The sequence below is a fragment of the Danio rerio genome, chromosome 22 (genome assembly GCF_049306965.1).
Source record: "Danio rerio strain Tuebingen ecotype United States chromosome 22, GRCz12tu, whole genome shotgun sequence".
Lineage (NCBI taxonomy): Eukaryota > Metazoa > Chordata > Actinopteri > Cypriniformes > Danionidae > Danio > Danio rerio.
In genome coordinates, this window is record NC_133197.1 from 16,841,749 (window position 1) to 16,862,476 (window position 20,728).

Here is a 20,728-nt window from a genome sequence, read left to right on the forward strand (position 1 = left end):
TCGCTTCAACTAGAAGCTACCAGTCAGCGAACACCTTGTGACCGTTATATTGTAATTGCTACTAAATGCTTAATCCCCTAAAATCTGCTTTGAATTTCTCTCTCTTGTCCCGATCCATAGGAATGAAGATCATGTATATGCACGATGACACAGAAACCCTCAAGGACGCTTTCACCATACAGTTGACAGATGGTGGGCACACAGTCCAGGGGACTGCGTGTGTCCGCATCATACCAGTCAATGATGAAAAGCCATGGCTACTAAAGTAAGGACGCCCTGGGACAAATCCCGAGCCAAAAAGGCGGATGAAAGCGGGAACGGGGGAGGGATTTTAGTGGCGGAGACTGGACAGGAACAGAAGGGGGAGGCCGTACTTGGATGCGGTTTACGAAAGGGGGGTCAACACAACCTGTACTGCACATGTGGCTGGGGAATCTGTGTCTCCCTGACTGAGTAACTGGGAATTAAGTTACATCCTTGAGTAAATTGCTAATTTTTATTCCATCCTTTTCCTCCAAGATCAGCAAGATCTGAGGGTGTGCATGTAAACTCCGAAACAGCAGAAGTAATGTGTCTTTTTGGCAGATGCCTGCATCCTTGTTTCAGAGTCCTAGTGGATTAGGTTAACAGGCCCGTCCTGCTTGCGTTCCCTTCCTTCTAGAAGCAGCTGTTTGTGTATTTATTTATTTAGGATTGCGTAATTTAGCATGCAGGCTTGGCACCGGTACCTTCAGTGTCCAAAGCGTCTCCGTCTTTGTTCTCAGAAATGCAGGCGTTGAGGTCGAGGCCCTGGAGAAGAGGGTAATCTCCAGTGTAGTGCTGGAAGCAGGGGATCAGGACACTCCCAGTGACCATCTTCTCTACATCCTCAACGCAGGTCCAAGATTTGGCCTTCTTCAGCTCAGGGTTAGTAATGACAGATAATCTTTTACAATGTTCTAAATGCTGCTACACACTACATGACTTTTTTGAAACTTTACCAGACTACAAAACAGCCATTATTCAGACATACAACCCAGCTAAAAGGGAACATCCTCACAACCTTTATAATGTTCCATTAAAGTTGTGTAAATGTTAACATGTGTCATTAGAACAGTCTTGTAATGTTGATAGGAAAATGTTCTTAGAACATTAATATAATGTTAATTAAATGTTCTAATAACTTTTTTAATGACGTTCTGAGAACGTGAAAATATTTTTAACAACATTATCATAACCAAAAAATAAAATTACTGTCTAAAAAACTGGACGTTTGAACCTTCCACAAAATCTTATTATCTTTATTACTTACTGAGAACATGAGAGAAATGTTCTTAGAATATGAATATAATGTGAATAGAATGTACTAATAACGTTTTAAATAACATTCTGGGAACATCAATTTAACATGAGATTCAAATGTCTTGAAAACATTTTCAATATCATTATTAAAGTCAAACAGTAAAGTTAATACATCATCTAAAAAACTGGACGTTATAAATATCCTTTGAAGATATTAAAAGGTATTAAAGCTTATTAAGATATTAAAAGATATTAAAGCTTTAAGATCCTTCTACAATAACCTTTTTTGTAAATTCAATTGAATGTTCTAAAAGTTGTTTAAATAACATTTTGAGAACATTAGTATAAGATGAAATTGAATCATTATGAAAACTTTTTGAGCAACATTATGTAACGAGGCCAGCTAGTGAAGTGCTATGCAGTTAAACCTCACTCATCTGACCTCAAAAGGTGTGACAGATGCTAAAGATCATGGTCTTTAGCTTCCTTGTTAGAGAAACCGACACCCAAGCAAAGAATTGCCGGATCAATCCCAGCTCAGACTGGGTTAGGTGTAGTAGGACCGGTGGGTTACAAGTGGGGTTTAGGGGGGTGAGTGTAACGAGGCCAGCTAGTGAAGTGCTGTGCAGGTAAGCCTCCCTCCTCTGATCTCAAAATGTGCTCTAGCGACAGATGCTAAAGGCCATGGTTTTAGCCTCCTTGTTAGACCAACCGACTCCCATGCAAAGAATCACCGGTTCAATCCCAGCTCAGACCGGGTTGGGTGCAGTATTATTATAACCCCAAAATTATGTTAATACATCATCTAAAATACTGGACATTTTGAACATTTAAAAACTAATGTTATACAACTTAATGGGAATATTTTCAAAACCTACATTTTTAGCTAGATATACACTTAAAAAGTGTACTACATTTAATGAAATGAGTTTCTATGATTTTCTGTAGACAGAGGCTGGGTGGGTTGATCTGAGCCCAGGTCAGAATTTCACCCAGGAGGATGTGGAGATGAATCGCCTGTGGTACTCTCACACTACAGTTAGTGGCTTCAAAGGTCACGACAGGTTTCACTTTGTCCTCACCGATGGGGAAAACACAACACCTCCACAGAGTTTCTTCATCTCGGTCCGCACAGTTCAGAAGGGTAAGTGTTATTGTGAACAATATGAAGTAACTATAAATCTAGTATGGGATCAGTGTGCTTCGAAATAAACACTTCAATGTAGTCTCTCGCTCTTTACGTTTTTATTTAAAAGGATTATGATATTCAGCAGACTGCAGTGACTATTCTGACCATCCAATTTTTGTGCAAAAAGGGTTTCCATCAACCTGTGTCACTGCACATTTTGAAGAATCACATGCGAAACGAGCGATAAAAATGCAAAATTTAGAAAAAAAAAGGTTTTACTTCTTGCTTGAGGTAGTTTTGGTCTTGTGAAAAAGGTTAATGCAAATAATCGGAGATATGCAATTGCCAAATAAACTTTGACCTATCGAACATTACACCAATGTTCACCAATTACACCATTATGCTTGCATTGTTTACTGTTGGTTGCTAGGTTACCAATACTATAGTCAGCCACTCTAAAAACTTGTTGAAAATGCCCCTAGTTGGCATTTTTTTTGCAAACTTTGTGAACATTTGCTTCACGTTAGGATGGAAATGCAGCTAGTGATCACTGCTTTTGTTTTCTCCTCAATCAAAGTCCAAAAAAACAACTTTGTTGACAGATTAAATCTGTGCATGTATAATTAAACACATTGGCTGCCCCCATGGTCAAAATGACTTTGCCAGTTGGGTGAACATGGAAGCATGGCAGCCATTGTTCTCTTGGCTCCGTTCTGGCTTATCCTGGAGGAACAGAGGTGAGAACGTTCTGCCGCAAAGGATGAGCCACCTTTAAACGCCCAGCATGAATTATTAACAGAGCCGGGGCCAAACATCTGTAGTCCTGGCTCTAGATCCCACTACTGTCACAAAACAAATTTCAGAAAGCTTACAATGACTTCTATTCCGTAAAAACTTTACCTATATATGTCTTTAACTCTTCATGCTGCATACAGGCGACATTGCTCTCATCACTAAGCCTGTGACCTTGCTGGAGGGAGAGAGAGTCATTCTGACCACTGACATTCTGACGGCCGCAGACAGTGGAGGCCGGCCAGATGAGCTCATATACACTGTAGCAGTGCCACCTGAACATGGTCACCTGCACATGGTCCAAACGCCAGGAGTACCAGTGTTCTCCTTCTCCCAAATGGATGTGGCTGCCAACCGGGTATGCTACACTCATGACAACAGCCGTTTTGCTGACCGTGATTCTTTCAGGTCAGTGCTTTTATTTGTTCTCTTTCAATTCTGCATTTATATTGTGAGGCCAGATTCCATTTTGGCAGCAGTCTGTTTATATTCACGTGAGCCAAATATGACTTGTATTGACGTGAATACCCCTGTGAAATAGCACAAGGTTGGTGTGTATATTAAAAAAAAAAAAAAACATTTAAAAGGGTAGTTTACACCCTGAAAGTTACAATTTGGCAGGGTTTCTGTTCCTGTTAATTCTATTCCAGACATTAAAAGTCATGGAGTTTTATATATTATTTTGTTCTAGTCATGAAATCTATATGAGTTTTTTTATTTTTTTATTTTATTTCAGATATTAAAAGTCAGGGATTTTCATAAAATATTTTGTCCTAGTCAGGGAATACCGGGGAGTTTAATTTAATCCTATTCTAGTCATTAAAAATCAGGGATTTTTAAATATTATTTTGTCCTAGTTATGTAATTTAATTTAATAAAATTTAATTTAATTCAATTAAATTTTATTTTATTTTATTCCAGTCATTAAAAGTCAGGGATTTTTAGATATTATTTTGTCCTAGTCATGGAATATAATTTAATTTAATTTAATTTAATTTAATTTAATTTAATTTAATTTAATTTAATTTAATTTAATTTAATTTAAAGTCAGGGATTTTTAGATATTGTTTTGTCCTAGTCATGGAATATCATGTAATTTAATTCAATTTAATTTAACTTAATTTAATTTTATTTTATTTTATTCCAGTCATTAAAAGTCATGGATTTTTAGATATTATTTTGTCCTGGTCATGTAATTTAATTTAATTTAATTTAATTTAATTTAATTTAATTTAATTTAATTTAATTTAATTTAATTTAATTTAATTTAAGTCAGGGATTTTTAGATATTGTTTTGTCCTAGTCATGGAATATCATGTAATTTAATTTAATTTAATTCCAGTCATTTAAAAGTCAGGAATTTATAGATATTATTTTGTCCTTGTCATGGAATATCTTGTAATTTAATTTAATTCTACTCCAGTCATTAAAAGTCAGGGATTTTTTAGATATTATTTTGTCCTCATCATGAAATATCAGGCTATTTTTCGATATATATATATATATATATATATATATATATATATATATATATATATATATATATATATATATATATATATATATATATATATAATTTTTTTGTTTTTAACAGAGGTCCACATTGTTTATTATATAAGAAAAAAGGCCCACAGTGGCTTCTCCAAATATAGCAAATTCAATTTTTCTTTTAAATATTTGGTTCCAGTTTATCAGGAAATTACAATTTTGGATGGATGAAAATGCTGCTTTATTCGCAAATGTTTTATGCGATATTACTGTTCTGCACATCAGCTCAATTTGAATTTTTGGATGGAAACATAAATATTCTTGCTCTCATAGTGACTATTAAAGGCATTCAAAATTATATTGAAGTTACAACCATTTTAATATTATTATTGCTTAAGTTACTTTAACTAATATTTAAGTACAATAGCATCCTGTTTTTCCATTTATTAGATGTCATGAAAATCAGTCAGTGAACATCGGAGAATTTGATATCTGGCTTAAAACGGAAACCCTGTTATTACAAGTCCATAATTAATGTATTTATCTTGGATTCCTGCTCCTCCATATTGTTTGAGATTACTGTAAATTGTGTAAAGACATGAGACATGCAAAAAATGAAAACAAGAGAGGCTTTTTGCTTCGTTTGCATGGGTTTCCAGCCAATTTGGCAGCAGGCTGACTTTAGTTGACCTGTGCTGCCTTTCTCGTGCGAATCTTTGACACCCAAAAACTCTGGCTTGGTTTCATGGTCGGGTCATCTGGGAGCAAACAAACCCTTCCCGAGCCAAGCCTGACGAGAGGGGGGCGAGCGGCCCTTCGGAGAGGGCACGGAGCACTCTGTGCCAATGTGTTCAGTCAGCACAGCATGGGGGTGATGCGGGGATCCAATCACCGCACATGGACACTACGGCGGTACTCATGTGGGGCTCGAGTACTTTCAATTAGCAATTCCAACACAATCACAAGAGGCGCAGCAAAAATATCTCATTTTTTTGTGTCTTCGCAGCTTGTATTTGTGTAAATGCAAGGCAAAAAGAGGCAGCTGGTGTCTCTGATCAGGAAAGACACCTGAGCAAACACCTGTGTGTCAAACTCCAGGCCGACAGCGGGGGCCAAAAGAGACAGGGAGACCTTTTTTTTTTTTTGTAAGCCTCCCTCTGCTCTTCCATGACAGCTGATGATAAATGGCCATTATTAAGAGAGTAATAACTCAGCCTGGCATTGGTTATACGGCTCTAAGAGATGTAGCCGGAGACATGGATCCCCGGGCACAATTACCGAGCAAATATGGGACAATGGCGATGCCAGATGTTGCACCAGTTTGGCTGTGAGAGTGGACCTGCGCGTTTTGGTTGCGAGTCTAGTGCGAGGTGGCAGTCGTGTTGTTTACCATGGCTGGCAATTATCAGCTTCGGGGCAATATGTGTTGGGAGGCAGATTGGCTTGGCAGAGGGTGGAACGGGGACTGGGATCAGCTTCGCACCCCTCCCTGTCCTGTCTTTCTGCTCCAACACATCAACCGTGTTGTTGGGTGAGGATAGCGGCTCAGAACATGCTGTAAATCTGACAAGGCCTTACAATAGAGCAATAAGATGCGAGAGGATGCATGTGTGATTTGACTATGGTTAAAGGGGTGTTAAGCAAGACTGGCAAGACAATGAGGGAAGGCAATGTGACAAAGTTTTATCTTGTGTAAGTAATGATATGTGTTATATATAAACAGTACCTTAATGTATTAAAAATCATAAATATTGATATTGAGAATAATAATAATTATTATTATTATTATAATGTTGTGGTTGTTGTTGTTATTAAATATATTACATATTGTGTTATGTAAAATGTATAATAATAATACACGTTTATTGTTACTGTTGTCATTTTATTATTAATTAACTATGAAATAAAATGCTAATTCGCTTAATTATTTTAACTATTTTGACATTAACAATAATAATAATAGTAAATTTACTACAATTAAATAATAATGACAACAATATTTTAAATAGCACAAGTATACTTAATAATAAATGTTAACAATAATACAATTGTATTATTGTTATTGTTGTAATTTTATTATAAATAAATATGATATAATATAAAAATACATGTTTTGTTATAATTATTAAATGTTGAGGAGTGTTATGCCCAATAGTAGTAATAATGTTATTCGATTTGCTATTAAAATTATTAATACTAACAATAATTAGGCTGGCTTGTGTAGCAAGCCAGACTACTGTTATCCTATTAAACTTATTATTATTATTATTATTAGGCTGGCTTGTGTAGCAAGCCAGACTACTGTTATCCTATTAAACTTAATATTATTATTATTCTTCTTCTGAGACTAAAAATTAAACTCTATCTCGTCCTAGGCCTTTCAAGCTATGACCATCAAACTTGGGTCAGACCTCCGAACTATTCTGACTCGAGTTGCTATATCTTTTCCGACTGATCCGACTTTCGGTTTTCCGAAAAACGTCCCGGGACCGTCGAAAAAATCCCATAGACGTAACATTGGATCAAACTTTGTGACCTCATAACTCCGCATCAGAATGTCACACAGACTTCTAACTGGGCTCATTTAACTCAGACTATCAAACTGCCAATGACTGATCACTTTTAAACTTTCTGGCCACGCCCTAGCAACCACTTTTGGACCCTAGAAACCGTCCCATAGACTTCCATTGCAAAAGACTCTCATTGACTTTACATGGGATCAAACTTTGTGAGCTCATAACTCTGCATCAAACTGTCCTACAGACTAATGGCTGAGCTCATTTAACTCAGTCTAGCCAGCAGCCAATCACTGATGGCCTTTAAACTTTCTAGCCACGCCCTAACAACCAGATACTGCGCCCTAGCAACTGTCCCATAGACTGCCATTAAAGAGGTTCAGACTGAAATTGTCATGCTGCAGTGTGATAGAGACATGGGGGTTGTTTTTAACTGTTCATACTGGCAAGAAGCTTTGATACATCATCAGTCTAAGCTGTCAATCAACTCCATAGCAACAAAACAGACTAACCTAGCAACGATATAACACCAGCTATATCTCAGCATCAGAACATCGTAGAGAGGCGGGGGTTGGCTTGTTTGACTCATGCTCGCACACTATCTATCTATCTATCTATCTATCTATCTATCTATCTATCTATCTATCTACCTCTATCTATCTATCTATCTATCTATCTATCTATCTACCTCTATCTATCTATCTATCTATCTATCTATCTATCTATCTATCTATCTATCTATCTATCTATCTATCTACTATCTATCTATCTATCTATCTATCTTTCTACATCTTTCTATCTATCTATCTATCTATCTATCTATCTATCTATCTATCTATCTATCATCTATCTCTCTCTCTCTATCTATCTATCTATCTATCTATCTATCTATCTATCTATCTATCTATCTATCTATCTATCTATCTATCTATCTATCTACCTCTATCTATCTATCTATCTATCTATCTATCTATCTATCTATCTATCTATCTATCCATCATGCTAACAACATGCTAATTCATGCTAGAATCATGCTAGTTACATGCTAATTCATGCTAGAATCATGCTAGTCACATGCTAATTCATGCTAGAATCATGCTAGTCACATGCTAATTCATGCTAGAATCATGCTAACAACATGCTAATTCATGCTAGAATCATGCTAGTCACATGAAAATTCATGCTAGAATCATGCTAGCAACATGCTAATTCATGCTAGAATCATGCTAGTAACATGCTAATTCATGTTAGAATCATGCTAACAACATGCTAATTCATGCTAGAATCATGCTAGTAGCATGTTAATTCATGTTAGAATCATGCTAACAACATGCTAATTCATGCTGGAGTCATGCTAGTAACATGCTAATTCATGCTAGAATCATGCTAACAACATGCTAATTCATGCTAGAATCATGCTAGTCACATGCTAATTCATGCTAGAATCATGCTAGTCAAATGCTAATTCATGCTAGAATCATGCTAACAACATGCTAATTCATGCTGGAGTCATGCTAGTAACATGCTAATTCATGCTAGAATCATGCTAACAACATGCTAATTCATGCTAGAATCATGCTAGTCACATGCTAATTCATGCTAGAATCATGCTAGTCAAATGCTAATTCATGCTAGAATCATGCTAACAACATGCTAATTCATGCTAGAATCATGCTAGTAACATGCTAATTCATGCTAGAATCATGCTAGTAACATACTAATTCATGCTAGAATCATGCTAACAACATGCTAATTCATGTTAGAATCATGCTAGTAACATGCTAATTCATGCTAGAATCATGCTAACAACATGCTAATTCATGCTAGAATCGGGCTAATTCATGCTAAAATCATGCTAGTAACATGCTAATTCATGTTAAAATCATGCTAGGTACATGCTAATTCATGCTAGAATCATGCTAACTACATGCTAATTCATGCTAGAATCATGCTAGTCAAATGCTAATTCATGCTAGAATCATGCTAGTCAAATGCTAATTCATGCTAGAATCATGCTAACAACATGCTAATTCATGCTAGAATCATGCTAATAATATGCTAATCTATCTATCTATCTATCTATCTATCTATCTATCTATCTATCTATCTATCTATCTATCTATCTATCTATCTATCTATCTATCTATCTATCTATCTTTTCATACTTTTTAAAACTGTTTAAACTAAATAAACTATTACCGTCAGGCTTTCACAAGCCAGCCTCAAAGTTTGTTTTCAAACTTTAAGAATCTAGTTAATATTATTATTCTTCTTCTGAGACTAAAAATTAAACTCTATCTCGTCCTAGACCTTTCAAGCTATGACCATCAAACTCGGGTCAGACCTCCGAACTATTCTGACTCGAGTTGCTATATCCTTTCCGACTGATCCGACTTTCGGTTTCCCGAAAAACGTCCCGGGACCGTCGGAAAAATCCCATAGACGTAACATTGGATCAAACTTTGTGACCTCATAACTCCGCATCAGAATGTCACACAGACTTCTAACTGGGCTCATTTAACTCAGACTATCAAACTGCCAATGACTGATCACCTTTAAACTTTCTGGCCACGCCCTAGCAACCACTTTTGGACCCTAGAAACCGTCCCATAGACTTCCATTGCAAAAGACTCTCATTGACTTTACATGGGATCAAACTTTGTGAGCTCATAACTCTGCATCAGACTGTCCTACAGACTAATGATTGAGCTCATTTAACTCAGTCTAGCCAGCAGCCAATCACTGATGGCCTTTTAACTTTTTAGCCACACCCTAACAACCAGATACTGCACCCTAGCAACTGTCCCATAGACTGCAATTAAAGAGGTTCAGACTGATATTGTCATGCTGCAGTGTGATAGAGACATGGGGGTTGTTTTTAACTGTTCATACTGGCAAGAAGCTTTGATACATCATCAGTCTAAGCTGTCAATCAACTCCATAGCAACAAAACAGACTAACCTAGCAACGATATAACAGCAGCTATATCTCAGCATCAGAACATCGTAGAGAGGCAGGGGTTGGCTTGTTTGACTCATGCTCGCACACTATCTATCTATCTATCTATCTATCTATCTATCTATCTATCTATCTATCTCTAACTATCTATCTATCTATCTATCTATCTATCTATCTATCTATCTATCTATCTATCTCTAACTATCTATCTATCTATCTATCTATCTATCTATCTATCTATCTATCTATCTATCTATCTATCTATCTCTAACTATCTATCTATCTATCTATCTATCTATCTATCTATCTATCTATCTATCTATCTATCTATCTATCTATCTCTAACTATCTATCTATCTATCTATCTCTAACTATCTATCTATCTATCTATCTATCTATCTATCTATCTATCTATCTATCTATCTATCTATCTATCTATCTATCTATCTCTAACTATCTATCTATCTATCTATCTATCTATCTATCTATCTATCTATCTATCTATCTATCTATCTATCTATCTCTAACTATCTATCTATCTATCTATCTATCTATCTATCTATCTATCTATCTATTTATCTATCTCTATCTATCTATCTATCTATCTATCTATCTATCTATCTATCTATCTATCTATCTATCTATCTACCTCTATCTATCTATCCATCATGCTAACAACATGCTAATTCATGCTAGAATCATGCTAGTTACATGCTAATTCATGCTAGAATCATGCTAGTCACATGCTAATTCATGCTAGAATCATGCTAGTAACATGCTAATTCATGCTAGAATCATGCTAGTCACATGCTAATTCATGCTAGAATCATGCCAGTCACATGCTAATTCATACTAGAATCATGCTAACAACATGCTATTTCATGCTAGAATCATGCTAGTCACATGCTAATTCATGCTAGAATCATGCTAACAACATGCTAATTCATGCTAGAATCATGCTAGTAACATGCTAATTCATGCTAGAATCATGCTAACAACATGCTAATTCGTGCTAGAATCATGCTAGTAGCATGCTATTTCATGCTAGAATCATGCTAACAACATGCTAATTCATGCTAGAATCATGCTAGTAACATGCTAATTCATGCTAGAATCATGCTAACAACATGCTAATTCGTGCTAGAATCATGCTAGTAGCATGCTAATTCATGTTAGAATCATGCTAACAACATGCTAATTCATGCTAGAATCATGCTAGTAACATGCTAATTCATGCTAGAATCATGCTAGTCACATGCTAATTCATGCTAGAATCATGCTAGTCAAATGCTAATTCATGCTAGAATCGTGCTAACAACATGCTAATTCATGCTAGAATCATGCTAGTAACATGCTAATTCATGCTAGAATCATGCTAGTAACATACTAATTCATGCTAGAATCATGCTAACAACATGATAATTCATGCTAGAATCATGCTAGTAACATGCTAATTCATGCTAGAATCATGCTAACAACATGCTAATTCATGCTAGAATCGTGCTAATCCATGCTAAAATCATGCTAGTAACATGCTAATTCATGTTAAAATCATGCTAGGTACATGCTAATTCATGCTAGAATCATGCTAGTAACATGCTAATTCATTCTAGAATCGTGCTAGTAACATGCTAATTCATACTAGAATCATGCTAGTAACATGCTAATTCATGCTAGAATCATGCTAACAACATGCTAATTTATAATAGAATCATGCTAACAACATGCTAATTCATGCTAGAATCATGCTAATATTATGCTAATTCATGCTAGAATCATGCTAACAACATCTATCTATCTATCTATCTATCTATCTATCTATCTATCTATCTATCTATCTATCTATCTATCTATCTATCTATCTATCTTTTCATACTTTTTAAAACTGTTTAAATAAACTATTACCGTCAGGCTTTCACAAGCCAGCCTCAAAGTTTGTTCTCAAACTTTAAGAATCTAGTTATTAGGCTGGCTTGTGTAGCAAGCCAGACTACTGTTATCCTATTAAACTTATTATTATTTTTATGTTGGCTTGAGAAAGCCAACATACTGTAATGCTACTTAAACTTATTCTTATTATTATTCTTATTATTATTCCGGCTTCTGACTTAAAAAAGCAAATGCTTCTCCTCCCAGGGCTTAGATTCTAAAAGCCCCAAATTTGGTCAAAAGCTGCCTACTGCTCATGAGATGGTTGCTGTATGTCCTCATGCCGATAAGATTTGTAGTTTTTGAATAAAAATTTTTTTAATTAAAAAATTGTATCGAGTATTTGGGGCATATAAAAAAGTATACAATCCTCAAATTTGGCCAAAAGATGCGCTTTAAATTGCAGATAATTATCATATTTATTTGGTGTAATTATAAATAACAGTTTTCCTATAAATATTTTTTTTTATATTAAATTTGTAAAATTCAAACAAAAAGCTTGTCAGAGTGTCCACGAAATGGCGCCAGAGAACCATTTTTGAGCCCTTTGTAATTTAGTACTGGCCCTTTAAGAGGCACTGCTCCTTTAAGAGGCGGAGATATCCGGAGTTATCCGTGCTGACTCCTCTACTTGTGATAATGAAAATGAAAGCCATGCGAACATTCACGTATATTATACAATAAACATATTAAATATAAAATCATTCTAACTTTATTTTTCATCTGTATTTAACCCTCTAAAACAGCTATGTCCTTGCCACAAAACTAATAATCCATCTTCAAAACCTACAATTTCTTTCCATTCGGTGCGGTCGGACCTGAACGTCTTTATACCGTTGTAATCACGTGTAAATTCTAACAAAGACAATGTTTGCACTTTTCAATCACATTTTATTTATTGTGCAAAAATAAAACATCCAAACAGCATCATAACCAATACAAACACACAGCAAAGAAAATGTATTTTAAAATAGTGAATATATATATATATACATACAATGTATGGAGATTTTTTATATCCCCTTAATATGCTCTGCTGTTGCTGCATTAATTTCTCTCTGTAACGTCTGGATTGCAATTTACACTGCAATGTTCACAATTTATTATTATGGGTGGAAAATCCAAACAGTATTATAATGTTTTAAAGCAAAAATGTTAAGAACAATTATTTACAAACAGTGAAAATAAAGTGTGTGTATATACATATATATACATACAGTTGAAGTCAGAATTATTAGCTCCCCTGTTTATTTTTTCCCCAATTTCTGTTTAATGGAGGGAAGATTGTTTCAGCACATTTCTAAACATAATAGTTTTAGTAACTCATTTCTAATAACTTCTTTATTTTATCTTTGCCATGATGACAGTAAATAATATTTGACTTGATATTTTTCAAGACACTTCTATACAGCTTAAAGTGACATTTAAAGGCTTAACTAGGTTAATAAGGTGAACTAGGCAGGTTAGGGTAATTAGGCATGTTATTGTATAACGATGGTTGCTTTAAGGGGCAAATAATTGTGTCCCAAAAATAGTTTTTAAATAATTAATAACTACTTTTATTCTAGCCGAAATAAAACAAATAAGACTTTCTCAAGAAGAAAAAATATTATCAGACATACAGTGAAAATTTCCTTGCTCTGTTAAACATTATTTGGGAAATATTTAAAAAAGAAGAAAAAAAAAATCAAAAGGGGGTTAATAATTCTGACTTCAACTGTATATATGTATTTATATATATATACATACATATATACATATATAACACATACACACATTTATGGTTAGGGTTATAAGGATTATTTCTTAATCCCCCTTTTATGTTGGCAAAAACATAAGTTTACTTCAGATATTTCTTTCAAAACAATATTCTGTGCCGCAAAAGAGCCTTCTCCTCACTTGTGATAATGACAATGAAAGCCAAGCTTTTGGCCTATGCTGTACCAAAAAAAAAAAATAAAATCACCCAGGTGATGACAACTAAATATTACGATTATAACATTGTGTTAGTGGCCAGTGGGGTGGAACAACGTCATTGGTCAGAATTAACCACGTGATGAAGACGTCCTATAATATTGTATTTAATGCGATTTTCTTCCTGTAAACTGTCTATAACTATATAACTATAACTATATATATATAATGCTGCAAATTACTGTAAATTGACTGTACTCTATATTAACTGCAAAAATTATAAGACTGATTAAATAAAAGACAAATTAACTAAATGTATGTGCTATTGTTTCATTAGTATTTTAATTTAATATTTTTCTTTATATGATATTTATTATAATGTAATTTTGTTCAGATTATATTATATACTATAAATACTAACTATACTATAGTGATCTGCATTAAACAACCTGAACAAATCAGTCCTCTCTCTCTCTATTTGATCAAAAATGTAAATGAGGCCTTCCGATTAACAGTCCAGTGGACCCTAGCAACAGCCTAGAAACCACTCAGAACACCCTAGCAACTACCTAGGAATGCCTTAGCTACACCTTAGCAACCGCCTAGCAACCACTTATCAACCGCTGTGCTTCCTGCCAACTGCCTTTGAGTCCCCGACGCAGTCACGTTGGCTTTCTCAAGCCAACATCAAAGTTCGTCAACGAACTTTAGGTTCTAGTTCTATATTATTCTTCTTCTGAGACTAAAAATTAAACTCTATCTCCTCCTAGGCCATTCAAGCTATGACCATCAAACTTGGGTCAGACCTCAGAACTATTCTGACTCGAGTTGCTATATCTTTTCCGACTGATCCGACTTTCGGTTTCCCGAAAAACGTCCCGGGACCGTCGGGAAAATCCCATAGACGTAACATTGGATCAAATTTTGTGACCTCATAACTCCGCATCAGAATGTCACACAGACTTCTAACTGGGCTCATTTAACTCAGACTATCAAACTGCCAATGACTGATCACCTTTAAACTTTCTGGCCACGCCCTAGCAACCACTTTTGGACCCTAGAAACCGTCCCATAGACTTCCATTGCAAAAGACTCTCATTGACTTTACATGGGATCAAACTTTGTGAGCTCATAACTCTGCATCAGACTGTCCTACAGACTAATGGCTAGGCTCATTTAACTCAGTCTAGCCAGCAGCCAATCACTGATGGCCTTTTAACTTTCTAGCCACACCCTAACAACCAGATACTGCACCCTAGCAACTGTCCCATAGACTGCAATTAAAGAGGTTCAGACTGATATTGTCATGCTGCAGTGTGATAGAGACATGGGGGTTGTGTTTAACTGTTCATACTGGCAAGAAGCTTTGATACATCATCAGTCTAAGCTGTCAATCAACTCCATAGCAACAAAACAGACTAACCTAGCAATGATATGGCACCAGCTATATCTCAGCATCAGAACATCGTAGAGAGGCAGGGGTTGGCTTGTTTGACTCATGCTCTTACACCATCTATCTATCTATCTATCTATCTATCTATCTATCTATCTATCTATCTATCTATCTATCTATCTATCTATCTATCTATCATCTATCTATCTATCTATCTATCTATCTATCTATCTATCTATCTATCTATCTACCTCTATCTATCTACCTCTATCTATCTATATATCTATCTATCTATCTACCTCTATCTATCTATCTATCTATCTATCTATCTATCTATCTATCTATCTATCTATCTATCTATCTATCTATCTATCTATCTATCTATCTATCCATCCATCATGTTAACAACATGCTAATTCATGCTAACATCATGCTAGTTACATGCTAATTCATGCTAGAATCCTGCTAGTCACATGCTAATTCATGCTAGAATCATGCTAGTCACGTGCTAATTCATGCTAGAATCATGCTAACAACATGCTAATTCATGCTAGAATCATGCTAATTGATGCTAAAATCATGCTAGTAACATGCTAATCCATGCTAGAATCATGCTATAAACATGCTAATTCATGCTAGATTCATGCTCGTAACATGCTAATTCATGCTAGAATCATGCTAACAACATGCTAATTCATGCTAGCATCGTGCTAACAACATGCTAATTCATGCTAGAATCATGCTAGTAACATGCTAATTCATGCTAGAATCATGCAAACAACATGCTAATTCATGCTAGAATCATGCTAACAACATGCTAATTCATGCTAGAATCATGCTAGTAACATGCTAATTCATGCTATAATCATGCTAACAACATGCTAAATTATGCTAGAATCATGCTAGTAACATGCTAATTCATGCTAGAATCATGCTAACAACATGCTAATTCATGCTAGAATCATGCTAATTCATGCTAGAATCATGCTAACAACATGCTAATTCATGCTAGTGAAATGCTAATTCATGCTAGAATCATGCTAACAACATGCTAATTCATGCTAGAATCAAGCTAGTAACAAGCTAATTCATGTTAGAATCATGCTAACAACATGCTAATTCATGCTAGAATCATGCTAGTAACATGCTAATTCATGCTAGAAGCATGCTAACAACATGCTAATTTATGCTAGAATCATGCTAGTAGCATGCTAATTCATGCTAGAATCTTGCTAGTAACATGCTAAATCATGCTAGAATCATGCTAACAACATGCTAATTCATGCTAGAATCATGCTAACAACATGCTAATTCATGCTAGAATTGTGCTAATTCATGCTAAAATCATGCTAGTAACATGCTAATTCATGCTAGAATCATGCTAGTAACATGCTTATTCATGCTAGAATCGTGCTAACAACATGCTAATTCATGTTAAAATCATGCTAACAACATGCTAATTATTGCTAAAATCATGCTAGTAACATGCTAATTCATGCTAAAATCATGCTAACAACATGCTAATTCATGCTAAAATCATGCTAGTAACATGCTAATTCATGCTAGAATCATGCTAACAACATGCTATTTCACGTTAAAATCATGGTAATAACATGCTAATCTATCTATCTATCTTTTCATACTTTTTAAAACTGTTTAAACTAAATAAACTATTACCGTCAGGCTTTCACAAGCCAGCCTCAAAGTTTGTTCTCAAACTTTAAGAATCTAGTTTATATTATTAGGCTGGCTTGTCAAAGCCAGACTACTGTTATCCTTTCTAAACTTATTATTATTATTCTTCTTCTGACTCTAAAAATCAAAATCTATCTCCTCCTTGAACTTTCGAACTATTACCACCAAACTCACACCAGACCTCCAAACTATTCTGACTCGGTATGCTATATCTCCTCAGACTGATTGGACTTTCGGTTTTCTGAAAAACGTCCCGGGACTGTCGGAAAAATCCCATAGACTTAACATTGGACCAAACTTTGTGACCTCGTAACTCTGCGTCAGACTGTCGCACAGAACTCTAACTGGGCTCATTTAACTCAGACTATCAAACTGTCAATGACTGATCACCTTTAAACTTTCTAGCCACGCCCTAGCAACCACTTTTTGACCCTAGAAACTGTCCCATAGACTTCCATTCAAAAGACTCTCATTGACTTAACATGGGATCAAACTTTGTGAGCTCATAACTCTGCATCAGACTGTCCCACAGACTAATGGCTGAGCTCATTTAACTCCGAATACCAAACTGCCAATAACTGATGAGCTTTTACCTTTCTAGCCACACCCCTAACTACCACATACTGCACCCCAGCAGCTGTCCCGTAGACTTCCATTACAAAAGACTCTCATTGACTTTACATGGGATCAAACTTTGTGAGCTAATAACTCTGAAACAGACTATCCTACAGACTAATGGCTGAGCTCATTTAACTCTGACTACCAATCTGCCAATAACTGATGAGCTTTTAACTTTGTAGCCACACCCCTAACTACCACATACTGCACCCTAGCAACTGTCCCGTAGACTTCCATTACAAAAGACTCTCATTGACTTAACATGGGATCAAACTTTGTGAGCTCATAACTCTGAATCAGACTGTCCTACAGACTTATGGCTGAGCTCATTTAACTCCGACTACCAATCTGCCAATAACTGATGAGGTTTTAACTTTCTAGCCACACCCCTAACTACCACATACTGCACCCTAGCAACTGTCCCGTAGACTTCTATTACAAAAGACTCTCATTGACTTTACATGGGATCAAACTTTGTGAGCTCATAACTCAGCATCAGACTGTCATAGAGACTAATGGCTGAGCTCATTTAACTCAGTCTAGCCAGCAGCCAATCACTAATGGCCTTTTAACTTTCTAGCCACACCCCTAACTACCACATACTGCACCCTAGCAACTGTCCTATAGACAGTAATTAGCTGTGCTATCAAATGCTTATAATTCTAACATGCTAATGACATGCCAATCATGCTAGCAACATGCTACTCATATGCTAATCATGCTAATTACATGCTAACTCATACTGGAAACATGCTAATGACATGCTAATTTGTACTAGAATCATGCTAGTAACATGCTAATTCATACTAGACTGATGTTAATAACTGGCCTACATGCATATCTTTGCTTAGCATTGTCCTATTGACTTGGGGGATGGTTCATCTGACTCAGACAACCAATGAGCATCTCAATATGATAATGAAGCTCACAAGCCACGCCCCCAAATTGATTCCATAGACTTCCATTAAAATAGGCCAAGATGCATATCTTTGCATAGCAGTGTCATAGAGACATGGGGGTTGGTTCATTTGACTTAGACAGCCAACCACATTCAAGTGCACTTTGTAACCTCGCCCATAGCAACAAAACAAAGTACCCTAGCAACCATTCATCAACAGCCATATCTCAGCATCCGAACATCGTAGAGACTTGGAGATTGGCTCGTTTGACTCATGCTAGCAAACGGAACTTCCTATATGCTACACATGCTAGCAGTGATTAGCTACATGCTAATATTGACTAGCCAAGTACTGTAACTTGCTAGACATGCTTACTTAGTTTAAATGTTTTATCAAGCATGTATGTGAGGCTTGCCTAGTAACCACCCAGGGTACCCTAGCAACTGCCTAGCAACCACCCAAATTACCCTAGCAACCGCCTAGCAACGGCCTAGTAATGCCTTAGTAAGGGCCTAGCGACCACTCAGGACACCCTAGCAACCGCCTAGCAACGCCTTAGCAACCAATTAGAATACCTTAGCAACCACCTAGCAACACCTTAGCAACCACCTAGCAACCACTTGGGACACCTTAGCAACCGCCTAGCAACACCTTAGCAACCACCTAGCAACCACTCAGAACACCCTAGCAACTGCCTAGCAACGCCTTAGCAACCACCTAGCAACCACTCAGGACACCCTAGCAACCACCTAGCGATGCCTTAGCAACCACCTAGCAACCACTCAGGACACCCTAGCAACCCCCTAGCAACGCCTTAGCAACCACTCAGAATACCCTAGCAACTACCTAGCAACCACTTAGGACACCTTAGCAACCACCTAGCAACACCTTAGCAACCACCTAGCAACCACTCAGAACACCCTAGCAACCGCCTAGCAACACCTTAGCAACCACCTAGCAACCACTCAGGACACCCCAGCAACTGCCTAGCAACGACTTAGTAACCACTCAGAATACCCTAGCAACCACCTAATCATGCTATGTGACATGCTAATTCATACTAGAATCATTATAGTAAGATGCTAATTCATACTACAATCATGCTCATAACATGCTAATTTATAATAGAATCTTGCTAATAACATGCTAATTCATGCTAGAATCATGCTAGTAACATGTTAATTCAAGCTAGAATCATGCTAGTAACATGCTAAATTTTACTAGAATCATGCTAGTAACATGCTAATTCATACTAGAATCATGCTAGTAACATGCTAATGCATGCTAGAATCATGCTAATAACATGCTAATTCACGCTAGAATCATGCTAGTAACATGTTAATTCATACTATAATCATGCTAATAACATGCTAATTCATGCTAGAATCATGCTAATAACATGCTAATTCATACTAGATTCATGCTAGTAACAGGCTAATTCATACTAGAATCATGCTAGTAACATGCTAATGCATGCTAGAATCATGCTAGTAACATGCTAATTCATGCTAGAATCATACTAGTAACATGCTAATTCATGCTAGAATCATGCTAGTAGCATGCTAATTCATACTAGAATCATGCTAGTGACATGCTAATTTATTCTAGAATCATGCTAGTAACATGCTTATTCATGCTAGAATCATGCTAATAACATGCTAATTCATACTAGAATCATGCTAATAACATGCTAATTTGTACTACACTCATGCTAATAACATGCTAATACATGCTAGAATCATGCTAATTCATGCTAGAATCATGCTAATAACATGCTACTTATACTTTTTCAAACTATTTTTAAACTAAATAAACTATTACCAACAGGCTTTGTCAAGCCAGCCTCAAAGTTTGTCTCGACGAACTTTACTGTCTAGTTATTCTTCTTCTGAGACTAAAAATTAAACTCTATCTCCACCTAGACCTTTCAAGCTATGACCATCAAACTCGGGTCAGACCTCCGAACTATTCTGACTCGAGTTGCTATATCCTTTCCGACTGATCCGACTTTCGGTTTCCCGAAAAACGTCCCGGGACCGTCGGAAAAATCCCATAGACGTAACATTGGATCAAACTTTGTGACCTCATAACTCCGCATCAGAATGTCACACAGACT

General features: G+C 36.1%; 1 protein-coding gene across 5 annotated transcripts in view; it reads left to right on the forward strand.

Moving 5' to 3' along the window:
* Positions 1-20,728, forward strand: part of frem1b (Fras1 related extracellular matrix 1b) — a 73,818-nt gene that overhangs the window by 34,424 nt on the left and 18,666 nt on the right. For 3 of the 5 annotated variants that reach the window (XR_012397401.1, XM_009296245.5, XM_073936575.1), the window contains exons 22-25: positions 121-265; positions 765-906; positions 2,230-2,425; positions 3,346-3,610. Coding sequence is in view for 3 of the 5 variants with exons in the window: in XM_009296245.5 (XP_009294520.1) it covers positions 121-265; positions 765-906; positions 2,230-2,425; positions 3,346-3,610 (748 nt within the window). In the remaining 2 variants the exon portion in view is untranslated. 5 annotated transcript variants of the gene reach the window in all.